Source organism: Gloeophyllum trabeum, assembly GCF_000344685.1.
Source record: "Gloeophyllum trabeum ATCC 11539 unplaced genomic scaffold GLOTRscaffold_00002, whole genome shotgun sequence".
Taxonomy (NCBI): domain Eukaryota; kingdom Fungi; phylum Basidiomycota; class Agaricomycetes; order Gloeophyllales; family Gloeophyllaceae; genus Gloeophyllum; species Gloeophyllum trabeum.
In genome coordinates, this window is record NW_006920411.1 from 1,490,302 (window position 1) to 1,507,588 (window position 17,287).

A 17,287-nucleotide genomic window follows, 5' to 3' on the forward strand; every position below is an offset into this window, starting at 1 on the left:
GGACCGCCCAGAACTGCTCTCGCTCTCCTGAATTCAACTAAGTCTCCTCGCCGTTGTCCGCATCCGCCCCGTCGTCGTCGCCCGCGTTGCGTGAGCCATGGCAAACGACATGGACACCTCGCCCGCCACCGCCGCCCACAATGACGATAAGCCACCGGCTAATCCGGATCCCGTCGCCGCCGATAATTCCCACAAAAAACCCTTGTCTCCTGCACGACATCCTCCGACTGGAACACTCGCTCCCCTAGAATATTTACAGAACCAGCGTCGGGGCTCCATAACAGACCCGTCGTTGCATGCTGCCAGTCCTCATTTGCAGCCTACCGTTCCTTCAAACAGCCAGGATCCGAATTCTGGCTCCCCTTCTCCTGTAACTAAGTCCCGGAACAACTCTAAGGAACGGCGTCCTGCCTCTCCTTACACTTTTGGCGACGCAACCGCCAGTCGACGTCCTGAGGGATCGCAACCCGTAAATGAAACCTCTTGGCGGCAACCCATGTCTGCACAGTCCGATACTCCTGCACCTGAAGGTACAGTTCTCAGTCCGTGCCGCCAGTCGCTCTTGGTCATAATCCTAACGCAGGCTCAAGCAAACCGCAAGGCGCAACCGATATGGATGTCGATCAGGGGGGAAGACAATTGTCTCCGACGGGGAATGGAACTGCTAACGCGGTGAGTAGTTATCGCTCACAACGTATCAGGTCGTGTGTAGAGTCTCCCCTTTGCTGCCCCATTCATGCCACCTTGACTTGCTCCGTGCTTACGCGTGTATCTTGATCGAATTCAGGGGACGAAGCGCAAAATGTCCTCCGATAGAGAAGCTGCTGCATCTGAGGGTGCCGAGATTGATCCTCAACTGGTCGGTCCTGGTATGAACGTGGATGCGGAAGGACCGGCTGCGAAGCGTAGAGGATCTGCATTTGATACGCAGAGAATAGCCCAGTTGAGCCTGAATGACCGCCGCTATTCTGTAGATTCGCGGCTGCCCAGCGTGCCAGGAGAGCAGCCGCAGTGGTGGGCTAACGAAAGACGGGACTCTGCGCCAGGCGTGTTTGCGAATAATGTGGGATATGCGCCTGCTTCGGGGTTCGCCGCAGATCCGCATGGCCGTCCACCAGGAGGCATGGCTACTTTCGCGTGGCCAGCCACGACGCATCCTCCGGAACAGGCAGGACCAGCCACAGGACCTAACCCGAATGGTTCCAATCCAAATAACATGCCCGGGCCACCAAGACCTTTCGACCCATCCGCCCCGCCCCCGCCTCCACCCCCTCCCCCACTCTCGATGAATTATACTGTCACGTTCGCTTCGGACCGTAGGATGTCCGTCCCAGACATGACGTCCCCAGGTCCGACCACGCAAAGGGTGTTGCGGTCGAGATCACGACCACCCTCGCGTGCTCCGGCACCGGACCCAAGCGCGGGAAGCCAGGGGCAGTCGCCGACATCTGCGACCGAGCAACAGTCCGACTCTGGCGGTCCCGGCACCCCGACCTCTGGGTCCAAGAAGGACAGTACGCCATACTCTCGGTCACCTGAGCTCCGCGTGTCACACAAGTTGGCCGAACGGAAACGGCGGAAGGAAATGAAGGACCTCTTCGATGAACTGCGAGACCAACTTCCCGCCGACCGCGGCATGAAAGCCAGCAAATGGGAGATCCTCAGTAAAGGTAAAATTTCTGAGACCAAACCGTTTATATTTTCCGGCTGACTCCCTCCTCGCACTGCAGCTATTGACTTCATAGTTCAGCTGAAGCATGGCCATCAGGAGATGGCCCGTGAGATTGAGATGCTGCGACATGAAGTAGATAACATGCGTGCAGGCATGCCGCCTTTCGCTCCCGGAGGTCCCCCGCCAATGGGATACGCCCAAGGCCCTCCTCCCATGGCCCACAACCATTACGCCGCACCTCCTGTATCTCATCCGCCACATCCCACGCACCCCCCACAACAGCCCTCACAGCCGGTGTCGCGACCTGGCTCTTCACAGAATGCATATCCACCCGGTGCTGCCTCTGCAGGTCCGCCCCAGCAAAATGGCCACGTCAACGGGCCAACGGCGAAGGCAGCAGAGACAACTGCATGAGATGTACTGGGTTCTACACTGTTGTATCGATAAGGTTGCTTCACTACCTTCCTTATGTCTTTTCTGTTTTGGCTGCGAGGGCTTGGGCTGAAGTCTACTATTATTTGGTTATGAGACCGCTCTCAAGTGGCTCCGTCCACGACAGATTACATTACTGAGGCCGGAGATGCCATTTGATTCGCTTGTATCAAAAGATCATTTTACCAACACCTTTCACGTTCTTGCCACAAATTATCGAGATCTGCTATACCCGATGCCTCATCGCATGGCGTCACGCTGTATGTCCCGTTCAATGTATTATTCTTGGACGAAACACGACGTCCCGGACTAAAAACGAGACCGTTCTGTTGCTGCCCCCGGGAAGGGTGCAGCAATACAAGTAATCCGTACACTGAACGACATACCTAGCGCGGTGATACAATACAGGCGAAACAGGCGAAATACGGACATGGTTAACTACCTTGCCCTGGAGTCGCAGGTGCACTACCCGGAGTCGTACCATCCGGAGCATCGTCTCCTCTGTATTGCGGCCTCAAGATGAGCAAATTCGACTTGATAGTTGCGACCTCCTTGATGAGATCTGAAAAGATTTTCCTGCCGTCCTTCGAATGCTCCAAATATCCCCTGAAGGCGTTGATGCAATCCTTCGTAGTGCATCCTGGATGAGCTTGGATCCACTCGACCAGCTTACTGGCCGTGAGTTCTTCGACGGGCAGTGCTGGCTTGCGCTTCTTCCTCTTACGCTGCTCGGTGCCCGTGGTCCCGTCCGCAGCCGTAGTAGGCGACGTTGGCGACGTAGGGGCGTCTTCAGCTTTACGCTTGTTGTTTTGTTTACTAGGCGTCGGCGCCGCGCTAGGGGGAGGGGCGCCGTTGACAGGGCTACCAGGTCTACCTAAGGGACTTGCGGGTCCCTGAGCAAGGGGACTGCTCGCTCTGCTCACATTCGGGCTCGTCTTGACTTTGGATATTTTAGGAGGGCTGGTAGCTCGTTTCGCTACGATGGAGTGTCCCGACTGCGTCGGGGACGTCGGGCGAGATAAGGATGCTGCTGGAGGCTCCTTTTTAATGGGTGTGGGAGCGGGTAGAGGAGTGGAGGGCAGAGGCTGTTGCGAGCCGGATCGCGACTGGGATTGCGATTGAGACTGATCCTGTACTGCAGGACCGACTGGAACTTCTGGAGGTTCTTCCTCCGATTCCTCCTCCTGCATGACAATGACCAATGAACATCCCCGTGCCATGAGTGGAGCATGTTACACACCTCGCTCGCGTATGGATTCTCGTCATCATCACTTTCATACGCCTGGTTCTTTTCGAGACTCCGCATCAGTTTCTTCAGCTGCCTGCCAGCCTTTGTCAGCTTCGTCTCGTCTTCTTCGTCCTCGCTCTCCTCCCCGTCATTCAGAACCTTCGCCTTGCTATATTCCTTCTTCATACGCTCCTATTGATGGGACTACAATGACCATTATGATGGCGATCATCAGCACTGGCACATACCTCAAGCTCCTTGGCTTCCTCGTCCTCCGCCTCATCCACATTAGGCTTCTCTTCGTCATCCTCGAAGATCTCCTCATAGTCCATCTCATCCTGATCACCTTCTCCGCCATACTCCCGCTGTCTCCTCCTCTTACTATCCTCCTCATCGTCATCACCAAACAGACCGCGTTCCATTCCACTGTCCACAGCGCGAAGTCTACGACCGCCTGGTCCGAGGGAGGTCCCCGCGTCATAGACGAGAGATGGTCCGGCCTGTATATAGGGCATCGAGACAGAGGCTGTACCTCCTCCTCCTCCACCGCTACCGCTGGCAGCGGAGCCTGACGTGCGATTGTGAGGAAGCCAGCGTCCTGGGTCTTTATTCTTCTGAATCTTCGCCATCTGATCAGACGCGGTGTGAAGCCGTCAACGTTCAGTAAGTGTATTGGCAATAACACGAATGTACAAACCATGGATTCAGCCTCCTCTAGATTGGGTATCCTGTAGTTCGGCTTCTTCTGGAACTTGTACCATCGGTTTGCAGGCACGAACTTGAACACCTCATTTGCCGTTGGCATGAAGAAAGCATGTGTCTCTGACCGAGAAACCTCCTCCATCTTGCCAACCCACACCTCCTGGCCACTCGCATCCTCCATCACCCATGGGTACCGCTCCTCCTTCCTCAGCTGCCTCACCTCCTCCGGGATCAGATACACCTGCCTTGTCTTCTTCTGGAACTTCTTCCTCCCATTCTTCTTATCGCCCGGCGCGGCCACGCCCGCGCCACTGAGGTTATGTATCGGGCGCCCCTCCGCATCCACCATCACCGGGTTCCCGTCCGCGCCAATAACAGGCTTCCCGTCGGGGCCCAGCATCGGGCCGACCGCCTGCGGGGCGCGCGCCTGGGGCGCGAGCTCGCGGCGCGGCTCCTTGCGGTTGAGCTTGACGGGCGGGACCCACGTGCCGACGTCGACGGGCCGGCGCGAGTCGAACTTCATCAGGTCGTACTTCCACCCGTTGAGCGCGGACGACTCGAGCTGGTACTCGATGTACTCGCCCTCCGGGCGCGGCGGGTTCAGGTCGTCGTCCTTGGGCGGCGGCTTCGGCGGGGCCTTGCGCGGCGTGCCTGGGGCTTTTGGTGGGGGAGCCTGCCCGGGCTTTGGTTTCTTTGGGTGGAAGAGGATGGACGCTGAAGGGGCGCCTTTGCCGGGAGCCATGTTATCAGAGTCTAGTGTCTGCCACTCGTATCTAGGGTTGTAGTCGTGATCCTCGCAGAATCAGGCTGGAAGCCAGGTATATTGTGGTCAGAGAGCAGTACGGCCGTCGTACGCGTCGTTTGTCGAGCAGTTATGATAGCAACTGCGTCGGTCGTCGTCCGAGCAGGTCGTGGACGAACAGTAAGCGTGGGTGTCTGTGATTGACGCCACACCGCGTCAATGTCGGTCGTGCAAGAGTGTTTCCCACGCCTCCCCCTCCGAGACTTGCGTCTTGTCTCGTTCATGTTGTTTTCTTCGCTACAACTTCCGCCAAATGAGACTGCACAGCATGTTACGAGCCCCCTTTCGTGTCATTGTATCCAGAGGCCCAGATTAACTAGGATCTGGGGGTTTTATGAAAAGATGGTGTTTGTTAGAGTGCATACTGGACATGTCAAAATATACACCGAAGGGCTAGTTAGTACCTTGCCCGACAGATATACCGACCTCGGACATGTCTGCCAGATACATGCGCTGACTGTATACGCATATACTACTAGCAAGGGTACGGAATGGCACTGGCATGGCCTACCTCACCTTGTAGCTACACATATGTGGTCGACAACAACCTGTCCGACCTTGCGCCCCGGGACTACATGCATCCCTGACTCGCCACGAAAGTGGCGCCTGCTCGGACGCACCTATACACGATCATGAGAGCGGGCAATGGCGTTGACAGCGGCAGGCAGTCCCTCCCTGCATGAGCAGCGTCGCCGCACCGGTCTTCCATTAGCCTGTTCCATACCTGCTACATAGCTCGATGACAATTTGCCAGAGGTAATGGGAGTGACGTAGAGTCCCTGCTCCGCCGGTCTATGTTTCAGGAAGAAGAAAGACAGCGGGCGGGAAGAACCAGTCTGTTGACAGATAATGCTTCATAGGTCGAACGTTGAGCGCCAACCGGTGTTCAGGGCTCGAAGCTTGAAGCTGGAGCCCCCCGTCTAGGTCGCTCACTTCAGTGGCCCTGAGCTGCCGCCTCTACGAGAGTACACTCCGACAAGAAAGACGCCCGCAGCCTCGACGATCGTCCCCGAGGGATTTCGGCGCCCAAAGAGTGACACTGGGAGCGTCCACCAAAAATGCTGAACGACGGTCGGCGTCACATGCCATATTCACGCGCCACAACTCGTACAGCCCCTCGTGCGAGATTTTGGGCCGACGGGGAATCCTCGCCTCGCGGGGTAAGCCTCGAGATTACGGTCGAAATCCTCACGTACGCGGCGATTCCGGTAGGTACGCGACCTTGGACAAAGCGGGCTGGATACAGCGCGGTGTCCCAGGACGCAAGCTATGAACGGTCTGAGGGGCGGTTCCGAACGGAGTGACAGATGGCCAGAGTCATCCTACGGTCCCGAGAGGACTGAGTCTATCAAGAGTAGAGCGCGCGCAAGACATCCGCGATCGCGGACATTCACGCAAGTAATCAGAGACGATGTTTTACGGACTGCAAGGTTGACCTGTTTCCAGCGGAACAGCCTGTGGTTGAGGAGAAGAACGGAGCTATTGCGGTTACGGTTCTGGACAAACACCGGGGAGTCTACCACACTGTGACTGACCTCGTAGTATTGATAACCGGCGAGGACGAGGATGCTTGCAGAAATGCCGTCGATGGCTGGAAATGTCTGGGGCTCGAGAAGAGAAGGCATTGCAGTTAGATGTTGAATTGTCGCTAGGAGGATACGCGGAACGATGCGAGGAAATTCAGGTCGAATTATTTGTCAAACTGACACTTATATTGGATTTGAACAAAGAACCAGCCGCAAAGCCGACGAAAGTCGCTGGGATTGCTGGTAGGACATCACCTGACAAGGAAAGGGAAGACCTTGCGGATGATAGCGTTTTTACACGCAGAGAATGATGACGACGCCGCGGGGTTTAGCAGGTCGAATTTTCGGCCACTTTCCTGACAGGCAGGACTTGGACGAAGAATCGAGTCAAAGAGGTGTGCCGCAAAGCCGTTCTAAACTGGGGGGACTGCTGGAAGGACGTCGGGCGAGGCAAGGTGTTTGGAATACCAGGTCGGGAGGCAGATGAGGAACGCAGTGACAGCTTCGAAGACGGTCGTTAGGGCTGGGGTGGCGCTTACATACGACGGACATGCCAAACCGCAAGTTGAAAGGCCGTCACTGAATGCAGTGAGCTGGTGTCGCAGGCATACGCACTGAGCTATAAATAGACGCCAGCCAACGAGGCAGTCCATGCTACGAGCTGAGCGGAGCGCTGGGAGATGAGCGCGCCTGGTTAGCTCCAAATGGGATAGCGGTAGCGGCGTGGATATGCCTGTAGTTTGTGTCTGGAATGTCGGATGAGACAGGATATGCCGGGAGATCGTGCCGAAACGCTGATCAGGCTAGCTTGCCCTTCGCGCGGGTCGGGTAGGGCAGCGTGCTCGTACAGGCGTATCTGATTACCGAGGAAGGAGGCCTACTTGCCTTATCGAACGTGTTCCATGGCTGGTGTCGGGGGTTGGACTGACGGCTGGGAAGTAATAATGGCAGAGTTTGTGCGGACTCGGACGAGGCACGTACGAGAGGTTGGAAGGATCGGCATGGCGTGCCGGCGACGGATCGGGCAGTCGAGGGTGATTGGCTTGGCGTCTGGATGGCGCTGGGTGACGGCTGGGTAGTGCAGGTGCAGTTAGCGCGAGTCCTTTTCCAGCCCGCGGCCACCATCGCCGCCTGCCACCTCCTGTCTTAATCTGCCCTTTTATCTGCCCCCCATGCTTTTTCTGTGCCCTGTCCCGAGCTCCCCTCCGGTCCTGCCCCCTCCCCCGCCCAGCCACCATGCTCGGCACCGCCGCCTGCGTCCGCGCCCTCGCCCTGTCCCTCGCCCTGCCCTCGCTCGTTTACGCAGGCCTCATCCCTGACCTCCACGACCACGCCCACGCCCACCCCTCCCGCACCATCGCACATCGCGCTCCCGGCCAGGACTGGTACCACCCGCCCCACCACCCCGTCCACCGCCTCTTCCGCCGCGACGACAACTCTACCGGCGACTACCCCGCACTCGGTTCTCCAGGTCAGTCCGCACCCTGCCTTTTTTTCAGCCGCTTATCCCCCGCCCCCCCAGCTTGGAGCGCGCCCTACCCGACCACCACCCCGGACAGCAGCAAGCTGCCCCAGGAATGGGTCGACGCCCTCAACCAGGCCGTGCAGGCCGGCAAAATCCCCAACATCCCCGTCTCCACTCAGACAAACGGCGGCAACCCCACCTACCCGAACGGCTACGATCCCAACGGCCCCACCGTCTGCTCGGCCACCTACAAGTGCCGCAACCCCGACGATATCTGGGACGCCCCCGAGGGCATGGTCGGCTCCGGCTTTGACGACGGCCCCACCGAGGCGAGTCGCTCGCATCCATCGGCTTTCGCCAATCACTAACTGGCCCAACAGTTCTCGCCCACGCTCTACACTTTCCTCAAGAACAACTCCGTCAAGGCCACGCACTTTATGATCGGCATCAACATCCTCTGGAACCCCGCCGCCTTTGAGCAGGCCTACGTCGACAACGGCGACGACATCGCCGTGCACACCTATACCCACCCGTACATGACCACGCTCTCCAACCTCGACGTCCTCGCCCAGCTCGGCTGGACCATGCAGATCATCCACAACAGCACCGCCGGCAAGGTCCCCCGCTACTGGCGCCCGCCCTACGGCGACATGGACGAACGTGTCCGCGCCATTGCCTTGGAGGTCTTTGGCCTGACCGCTATCATCTGGAATCAAGAGTGCGTTTGCAGTCCGTCTGCTGACGTCACGAGCCGCTGACTTGCCTTGTAGCACCGAGGACTGGTCGCTGACGGAGAACGGCGGCACCACCATGCAAGCCGTTGCGCAGAACATGCAAAAGTGGCTCACAGGAGCCAAGACCCCCGGGCTTATCATCCTCGAGCACGAGTTGTCCGCAGAGTCCGTCCAGGCCTACATGGATGCGTACCCCGTCATGATGCAGAACGGGTGGCAATTAAAGAGCGTGGCTGAATTTGGTGACGATGACGCCATGAGGGACGGGGATCTGTTGGATCTCTTCGACAGTGAGTGTCCTCCTTGGGCTCGGTCATATTAGCGGTGCTGACAGGTAACCTCTCTAGCTACTTCGTCGGCAGCACCGTCTTCGACGAGTGCAAGCTCAACGTCGGCGTCGGCGACACACAGTGGCACCACTTCATCCTCTGGTCCGGTCGCTACTGGGGGCGTCGGCACATCGCAGCAGAGCTCGGCCACTTTGCAGTGGTCATCGCGTTCGGCCTGGGCTGCGTCTGCCTTGGTCGGCGCAGCGGGCTTGTTCGTACACTTGGCATAATTGCGACGAGCCCGTCCCCCACCACGTTTTCCTCTCCTCCTCTCTTGTCGCTCGCAATCTTGGGACATTGGCACTTTGGACTTTTCTACAACGCAATTTTGGACGGACATCGTCTTTTAATGGCTAGATATCCGTATACTTCTGCTAGTTGTTGGACCTGACTCTGACTGCGTCCGTTCGTTTACTTGGGGACGTTTCGCTGTTGGTGGTAGTCTGGGTCATTCCCGGTTTTCTCCTTTTCTCGTCTTCTCTAGTCCCCCGCCCTTTTTCTGTACCCTGCTCACGACGATGACACGTGTATCTTACCCCAGTCGGCGCTTATTGCATCAGTGTCCTTTTGCCAGTTGCCACACCATGTCTATGTGTATGTATGTAGCTAGCTTGGGCACCCCCTCCCCCCCCTCCAAAATATTCCTGTCTTTACTGTTGGTACTGTACTTATCTTGCGACTCGCACATACCCCTGATGAGTATCTGTTTGTACTTGATGAAACTCGCGACGGCAGAAGCACAATATCCGATCCGAGGTCGGGTGCAAATTGAAAGCTTCCGAGGGCTTCTGAGCGTCGGCCCGGTAAGGGAGGGTTGTGATTGGGTGGGAGAAGGTGCGGGGACGGTGATCCGGGCTTTGATAGGGAGACGGGACGGAGGGGGTTGTTTTGGATTCACGGGGTACACAGTGAGGGTGGGATGCACTTGGGATGGCTACTGGCCGTGCGATGGGACTCGTGCGCTGTGCAGACGGCCCGGGTGGAATTTTCTCCCTGGGGGCGACGCTGCTCAATGGACATTATCCGGGTTGTGGCAGTCACGTCCGCAGACCTAAGACCTCCCCCTCTCGGCCTTCTGGATGACGTTGCCCCTCACCTCCGGGGTCACTTTGCACACTACTCCCTCACCGCCACATCTCGCTCCTGTCTCTCCATCTCCCCCCCTGAGGTTCAACTTCAAGGTCTTACTCGGCTTGTTGGATGTCGATCGTGATCGACTTTCAATTCCGCCGGGGTTTCGTATGTATGTATTGCAGAGCCTCCTGGGTGATTGGGAGAATGGGACGTCGTAGATCGCCGGCGCTCGGTGTACAGGTGTAGAGGCTCCTGTAGGCTGTGTAGGATGGGCGGGGCGTGCCCCGCTTAAATTTCACCTGTTGCACCTGAATTGTTCTCTTCCAATACTTACATGTGAATTGGAAGAGCTCAACGACTACGTGGATGGTACGTCGCGAGTTTGAGAAGAAGGCCTATCCAAGTATTTCGCCTTCCTGCATATTATGATGCATTCCGAGTGCCAGTGGGCCAGAGTGCTGCTGGGATGGATCCTGGACTGACACCTCAGTGAAACCAACTGATATCATTTTGGAAATTACAATGGTTACGTTCGAATCAAAGCGCACTCCCGGTTCAGAAATGATCTCTGTAAACGCGTCGGACTGTTTGGCGCCAGAGTGTGGCAAGTCAGCCACCCGGAACCCCGCCTTCCTGATTCAGTGAAGATGGTCCGGAAGTGGCACGAGTCTCCGGTCTCCGCTGACCCGATATGATCGATTCAGGAACGTGGCTGCCGTGACGTACATGTAGTCAGCGCAGCGGCATCTCTGCTGCACTCTGGCAGTGCTTCAGCCTGAATTGTCCCCTGCAGTTTGCTCAGCACCGTCAGCACGCGTCGTCCTCGCTGTCCTCCCCGATGGCGGACACCAGTTCTAGCCGTCCACGACGACCGACGCGCGATGCCCCGAAGCCCCCACCTCTGGACGTCGAGCCGCAGCAGGACTCGGGTGCCGACGCTCCCCTCGTATCTTCTCCAACCCGGGAAACTGATGAGTCGGCGGAGAAGCTGGTTTCATTAACGCCCCTCCGCGCGCATTATCTCAAGAAGACGCTGATACAGCTGCAGTTCCGCCACGAGCTGGACGCGATCACGACCTCGGCGCCGAACAACGTCTCTACTTTCTCCTACCTGGGCCCGCCGTTCAACCCGCCGCCGAAGGATGCGCCGCCCCTCGACCTGCCGTTCTTGCGCTACATATTCAGGCAGTTTGTCTTGACGTTCCCCTTCCTGAATCAGGCTCCCAAGGACTTCTTTCCCGAGAAGCTGCAGCCTTTCATGGTCTCCGTGCTCTCCCGGAATCTCTCACCTAGCTCCATATTTGACGAGGGCGGCGAGGGCTCTGAGCAGGCTACGCGAATAAAGCTCCTGCGCAAGGCCGAAAGGAACTTTGCGATGTTCCTTGGCTCAGCTACGAAGTTGGCCGAACGGGAGGAGGTTGTCCGCCTCTCCCAGAAGGATCTTGACCGGCTGGAGCTCATGGCGAAGAAGAGATATGCACGGGAGCAGAGAATAAAGGAGACGTTTGATGTGAACGTGATATGCGTGAGGACGGTGGTGGACAAGGGACGCGTGCGGAGCAAAGTCCATGAAGTGCGTGGCGTCGTCCTCCATCGTCCTGTTCATGTTAAACGCTTACCAGTGCACCTTGCCCCTTCAACCAGGAATTCATCATCCGCACGCGACGGACAGGGCAGCCAGACGTCTATGTTTCTCGGCGGTACGGTGATTTCCGGACTCTGGCGGAGGAGGCAAGTGCATACCCTAGATAGGTAGGAGCTGCTGCTTATACTTATAGTTTATCACAGTTGCGTAAAGCACATCCCGACGAGAACGTACCTTCGCCCCCCGCGAAAGATCGTACAATCGTCAATGCCCCGATGTCCGCCCCCATAACGCCCAGCCCTTCCACCGCGGGGCTCTTCCGTACTACGACGACCTCCACCACCGGGTCCTCAGATTCACTAAACGTTCCTCCATCCCCAAGCTCAGCTGCTTCGTATGGCGGGTTCCCTTCCCAGCCAATGCAGTCCAGTTCTTCCTCGCAGCTGCGCCTGGCGCGCGAGAAGAACCGGCTCACGCTCCGGTCATATCTGCACACCCTGCTTGCCAGTTCGACGCTGGGCAGTAGCCCCGTATTGAAGAGCTTCCTAGTTTCGATGCCTACGGCATTGAGCGAGGAGGAGAAATGCGATGCCCAGAGGAGGGAGGAAGCCGACCGCATGCGGGATGACGGCAGGAAGCGGTTTGCGCAGGAGGTCAAGGACCGGGTGGAGGGGCTGAGGGGGGCAGTGAGAGGTGTTAAAGGCGACATTATGGGGAAGGGTGGGTAACATATCTTGTTGCTTGGCACCGTTCGCGCCACGACATGAGACTGATGTCAGGGTAGGCGGACTAACTCGCGTATTCGCGACCATAAAGACTACAGAGAGTGTGAGAGAGTTGCCGCCGGAGTACCAAGCCGTTATCGAGTGGGCAAGGATATCGTAAGCGGTTGACATCGAGCCTGGTGATGGTGCTTTGAACTTACGACTTTTCTCAGTCTAGCGTCCACCATCTTCCACCATCTCGTGGCGGCTGATAACGCGTCGGAAACCTTTGCGTCTCTGAAGCGCATACATGGCTTGATGCCGTATTTTATGCTGAAGACGGCTCTGCGAATAAGTAATCCGATGGGCATGATTCGAAGTTCGTAAATTTCTTCATCCATATAACCCATTTACCTCGTATGCGTCCTTATATCAGTTCTCTCATAGGCGTGCTGGATCTGTTCCTGGCTCAACCGTTCGGGCAAAGGAGTCTCTTGCAACGGTCGGTAGCTTGCCACGCCGCGCACTACGCTGCATACTGACTGCAACACGCTCCCTCGCAGAATGTTCACGAGTTCGCTGACAGAAGAAGTGCATGCTCTCGAGGAAGATATCGAGGCGGTCAAGGACAAAGTCGACGATCCTGTCCTCTGCGAGAAAATCAGGGCCTTCGTGTATGCGCCCAGGGAGATTCAGGAGATCTACAAGGCTGATGCTGGTAGGCGCACTGCCATGGTAATATCCTATACCTCGCTGACTCTTTCCTACTTCCTAGCCGCGGAGAATCTTAACATCCTGACCACCGTTCTGCGATCCGGCGAGGCGCCCCCTCTGACACGACCGCAGATGCACCGGGTGATGCGAGCCCACCGCGCGCATCTGATATATATGCGGTATCGCCAGGGCCTCGCTGATTCGGACGACGATGAAGGACCTCAGGACGACGATGCTTGGCTGTACGAAGACCTTACTGTGTTGGCGAAGCTGTACGAGCGGCTTAGGGACCGAGAAGAGTTGATTGGGCTGATTTTCGAGGTCCGTCCTCCGGTTGAGCTGCGGTGTGGTTTGCGCTGACAGAATGTGGCTAGGGTGTGACGGCTGAGCTCCTCAAGGATATTATTACGATATTCTATGCCCCGCTTGCGCAAGTTTACAGAGCGGCTAGTATTGCGGATTCCATCGGGGATCTACAGAATTTCATCAACGACCTCATCAAGACGGTGGAGTCGACGGAAGAACGTGAGTACTGTCTATTATTTCTTGCTCGGTGGTGTATCTTATAAGGGGCGTGTCTCAGTCAGCCAAGAAGATCCGCAGCGCACAGTGCAGGCATTTATTGAGCTCGTCCAGCGGCATGAGCAGTCATTCTACAGTTTTGTCCACAAAGTGCACTCCAAGGGAGAGGGCCTCTTCGACAGTCTCATGCGGTGGATTGAGCTCTTCCTCACTGTCATCCGGGAAGGCATCTCAGATGAGCGAGGTCAGAACACGATCAGCTTGGAGTTCCTGCTCCCTCATAAGGGGTCTGAACGCGAAGCCATTATGAAGGAGGTGGACGATATAGCCAAGTATCACTACAGTTTGAAGCTGGCCCATGAGGATAAGATACGCCGGCGATTTGGAAAGACACAGCAAGGTGTGGACCAAGGCGACGCTGAGGCCGAGGACGAAGCGGCCCAAGCACTCGTGAACGGGGTGGTTCGGGAGCTGAGTTTCGGCGAGCTTGTGAGAGGGGACGCTGATGAACTCGCGGCCGAGGATTCCGAAGAGGATAGTGAAGAAGATTCTGATGAAGAGACTGACTACGAGGAAGAGACGGATAGCAGCGAGTACGAGACCGGATCCGACGAAAGCAGTACAGAAGTGGAGAGGACCAAGACTAGCCCGATAGTACGATCCGCTACGGTTGGGCATCCTCCAGTACGGCGACGCATCGACTCATTGAAGTCGGCTACTCAAGGCAAGCAATCGTTGGATTCCGCGCGACCGCCAATACCCTCTTTACCTCTTCGAACTTCACGGTCAATGACGTTCTCCCACCCAAGTAATCCCCGAAGACACGACCACTCGAACGCACCCCCTGTACCTCCATTACCCCCATTACCGCCCAAGGACCACTTAGTCTCTCCCCGAGACAAGCCTCTTCCACCGAGTCCAGCGCCGCCCCGCCAGCGGGCGTCTGTCGACGAGCTCCGGAGAAAACCGCATCCCCTTCCTCTGAACAGACCTCAACCGACGGCCCTGCAAAGGCGGAAGAAGCGACTCAATCCCGATAAACAACCTGATCTCCACCACATACCTCAGTTGCTGCCATTATTCGTCGAGATGGTGAGTATTGAAGTGCACACCGCTTATCCTCCTTGCTTACAATCTTGCATAGATGAGGCCTCTACTCCGACCACGTCAAAGCTGATAAGGTAGCCTTGCATGGCTGCTGCATACATCTTGATCTAATCTTCCTGTCCCTACCATACACCCAGGGTTACTTGCTTGGTATATGTATTTGTATGTTCCGATGTATAGACGTATTGCAGTGAAGACTACGAACTTGATGTGCTGATGTATTGTACTGTAACATGCCCTGAAAGATTCCGAAGTGAAGTAAACGCAGACAACATATACAAGATAGAAGATCGATGTACAAAGCCGTCGACGACGTCAGCAGTGATATGATACAGGTAAGCAAAACCAGATGAATATCTAGAATGCGTTTGAGTTGAGGGTGAACCGCTTGAAGGTGTATCTGTAATCGTTACATAAGAGGATGTCAGATACTAAGTGCGGAAAGGAGACGTACCCCAGGAAGGCGAGGTCCTTGTTTGCACCCGATGGATCTGCGCTGACCGGCTCTTCGGGGACTTGCTCCAGCTCGTCCGTGGGGAAGTACGACGTGTCCGTAATAGACCGCAAGTGAGGAACGAAAGGCGCGTCGATGTGCCGAATCGTCTCCCAGTCCACGCCGTAAAAGAACGGATGAGCCTTGATCCGATCCACTTTCAGGCGCCGGTCAGCGGACGTAATCAGCCTGCAAACCAACACTTCTGTCCTCTGTCGTGGACAACATATTAATCAAGAACATACCGTCGAATCAAATCCTCGGCCTCGCGGCTGAGATGGATGTCGTCTGGGAAGACGAGGTGGTACTGCCACTGCATGATCTTTTGGTACGTCTCGTGCGTGGACTCGGAGCAGAACGGCGGGTAGCCGACCAGGCACTCGAACATGATTGCGCCGAGCGACCACCAATCGCACTCGTTGCCGTAACCCTCCTGACGGAAGATCTCCGGGGCGATGTAATCCGGAGTACCCACAGTTGAGTACGCCTAGTGGAAGGGATGCAACTGTTAGTCCTCGAAGTCAGCCTGGGTAAGAGGCGGACGTACTAGCTTCCGCCGATTGGCCTTCCATGTGGCGATCTGGTCTTTGCTCGTCATGGTCAGATGAATAGGGTCCACCATGACGCTATTCCTGCCCGTTTGCGCTTGCGACGTGGGTGACTGAACGCCGTTGGCAGAGTCAAGCAGGCGTTGGTAATAGCTTGCATCATGCTGCTTGTGGAACCCAGTCGAGAGACCGAAGTCAGAGAGTTTGATATGTCCGTCTTTGTCGATCAGGATATTATCCGGCTTGATATCACTGGCAACATATGAGTGAGCGACGCATCCACAAATGAGCAGAGTCACTGGAATCTCACCGATGGATGAACCCAAGCTTATGCACGGCCTCAATAGCAAGCACACATTCGGCAATGTAGAACCGGGTCACGTCCTCCGAGAACGTATCGTATTTAATCAACATCGTCATCAAGTCGCCTCCCGGCAAGAACTCCATGATGAGGTACAGGTACTGGGGATCCTGGAAGGAGTAGTACAGCTGTACCACCCAAGGCGAATTAGATTCTGCCAGCACATCACGTTCGGCGCGAACGTGGGCAAGCTATGCGTGCAATGAGCGCGTATAGGAGTATGCAGCGGCGGGGAAGCCTCACCTGGTCCTTCTTCAACATCTCCTCCTTCTTCAGAGTCTTCATAGCATAGATCTTCCCCGTATCAGTCTTCTGCACGAGCCGTACCTTGATGTCCGACGTCAACTCCGATCAAGAATGTTCGGAAGCGCGTGCTGCCAACGTACCTCGCCGAAAGCACCCTTTCCGATAACCTTGACCGTCCGGAAGTCTTCCAAGCCAAGTTTAGTCCTCCGCAAACGCAGGAACGCAGACTCCTTCTTCCCGAGCTGGAGCAGCTGCCTCTGCTTCCGGTCGTCCGGCATCATGTTATCGGCAGCTAGCTTGCGCTCCAATTCGACGCGTCTTACATGCGAACAGTAAGGTCGAGAGCCGCATAGAAGACGCCTAGTCCAGCACGTACCTGGTGTTCCTCTCTATTGCAGAATCGACGGCGACCTTGTAATAATGCTGCAATTTGAGCTGGGCAGCCTTGGCCCGCTGCAACGCGTCGTCCGAAAAACCAGCAGTAGTTCTGTCGAAATAGACATAATCAGCGGGCTTCCCGGCCGGCGGTTGCCCGTTTGTGGCCTGCTGCTGAGGCTGCGAGGATGCGGACTGCATGGCAGGATATTGGTGAGAGGAGAGAAAGAGAGAAATGAGTTGCTACTGTTACTTCGCGACGTTGTCAAATGTAATTTACCGACAACTCGTTCCAAATATGGAAGTCAGAGAGAAGCTCTGTTCGCGCAGATTGCCGGGGCGAGATTGGTGGAAAGGTTGATCGGGCCAAAGTGCCACCCTCCACTCAAGCTTGCGGGCGTTGTGAGTTGCACATACAAGGCGTTGCGCCTATCGCTCAGTAGGTATGGCTTGATTGCTGTGTCAAATCATTGGGCGGAAGCCAGACCCCGGATCTTGAGCAAAGGGGCCACCGTATGCCATATTGAGTGAAGCTTCGAGCTCAAAAGGGCTACATTTACTATCGTACATATAACCAACTTCATCTACATGAGATTTAGTTTGTGAATTGATATCGTAAGCACTACCAAGGAGACGAGGTATGTACAATAAATATTATCAGGCCACGA

The 17,287-nt window shown here is 56.2% G+C and overlaps 5 protein-coding genes across 5 annotated transcripts; 3 read left to right on the forward strand and 2 right to left on the reverse strand.

Annotated features, from left to right (window-relative positions):
* The first annotated feature begins 48 nt into the window (after nucleotides 1-48).
* GLOTRDRAFT_136174 (uncharacterized protein) lies at nucleotides 49-2,375 on the forward strand. The gene is made up of 4 exons (XM_007864101.1): nucleotides 49-530; nucleotides 584-672; nucleotides 788-1,670; nucleotides 1,731-2,375. The coding sequence occupies exons 1-4, from the start codon at nucleotides 98-100 to the stop codon at nucleotides 2,084-2,086; spliced, it is 1,761 nt and encodes a 586-aa protein (XP_007862292.1). The 5' UTR covers nucleotides 49-97; the 3' UTR covers nucleotides 2,087-2,375.
* On the reverse strand, nucleotides 2,371-6,461 carry GLOTRDRAFT_119452 (uncharacterized protein; the record flags this gene model as incomplete). The annotated part of the gene is made up of 9 exons (XM_007864102.1): nucleotides 2,371-3,288; nucleotides 3,345-3,524; nucleotides 3,581-3,961; nucleotides 4,030-4,807; nucleotides 5,353-5,456; nucleotides 5,535-5,628; nucleotides 5,770-5,897; nucleotides 6,029-6,103; nucleotides 6,372-6,461. 9 exons carry the CDS (start codon nucleotides 6,459-6,461, stop codon nucleotides 2,539-2,541), a joined length of 2,580 nt encoding a protein of 859 aa, XP_007862293.1. The 3' UTR covers nucleotides 2,371-2,538.
* Nucleotides 6,462-7,598: 1,137 nt separating this feature from the next.
* On the forward strand, nucleotides 7,599-9,606 carry GLOTRDRAFT_136176 (glycoside hydrolase/deacetylase; the record flags this gene model as incomplete). Its single annotated transcript, XM_007864103.1, has 5 exons — nucleotides 7,599-7,833; nucleotides 7,885-8,156; nucleotides 8,208-8,545; nucleotides 8,598-8,851; nucleotides 8,909-9,606. 5 exons carry the CDS (start codon nucleotides 7,599-7,601, stop codon nucleotides 9,118-9,120), a joined length of 1,311 nt encoding a protein of 436 aa, XP_007862294.1. The 3' UTR covers nucleotides 9,121-9,606.
* Nucleotides 9,607-10,802: 1,196 nt separating this feature from the next.
* Nucleotides 10,803-15,532, forward strand: GLOTRDRAFT_70534 (uncharacterized protein; the record flags this gene model as incomplete). The annotated part of the gene is made up of 13 exons (XM_007864104.1): nucleotides 10,803-11,537; nucleotides 11,609-11,699; nucleotides 11,763-12,269; nucleotides 12,334-12,430; nucleotides 12,487-12,632; nucleotides 12,701-12,755; nucleotides 12,817-12,971; nucleotides 13,029-13,288; nucleotides 13,342-13,492; nucleotides 13,551-14,581; nucleotides 14,634-14,996; nucleotides 15,051-15,278; nucleotides 15,335-15,532. The coding sequence occupies 11 exons, from the start codon at nucleotides 10,803-10,805 to the stop codon at nucleotides 14,664-14,666; spliced, it is 3,261 nt and encodes a 1,086-aa protein (XP_007862295.1). The 3' UTR covers nucleotides 14,667-14,996; nucleotides 15,051-15,278; nucleotides 15,335-15,532.
* Nucleotides 14,954-16,841, reverse strand: GLOTRDRAFT_114001 (kinase-like protein; the record flags this gene model as incomplete). The annotated part of the gene is made up of 8 exons (XM_007864105.1): nucleotides 16,621-16,841; nucleotides 16,385-16,562; nucleotides 16,242-16,325; nucleotides 15,948-16,189; nucleotides 15,637-15,889; nucleotides 15,335-15,576; nucleotides 15,098-15,278; nucleotides 14,954-14,983 (listed from the first exon to the last, which is right to left on the reverse strand). Exons 1-8 carry the CDS (start codon nucleotides 16,818-16,820, stop codon nucleotides 14,954-14,956), a joined length of 1,410 nt encoding a protein of 469 aa, XP_007862296.1. The 5' UTR covers nucleotides 16,821-16,841.
* Between the last annotated feature and the right edge of the window lie 446 nt (nucleotides 16,842-17,287).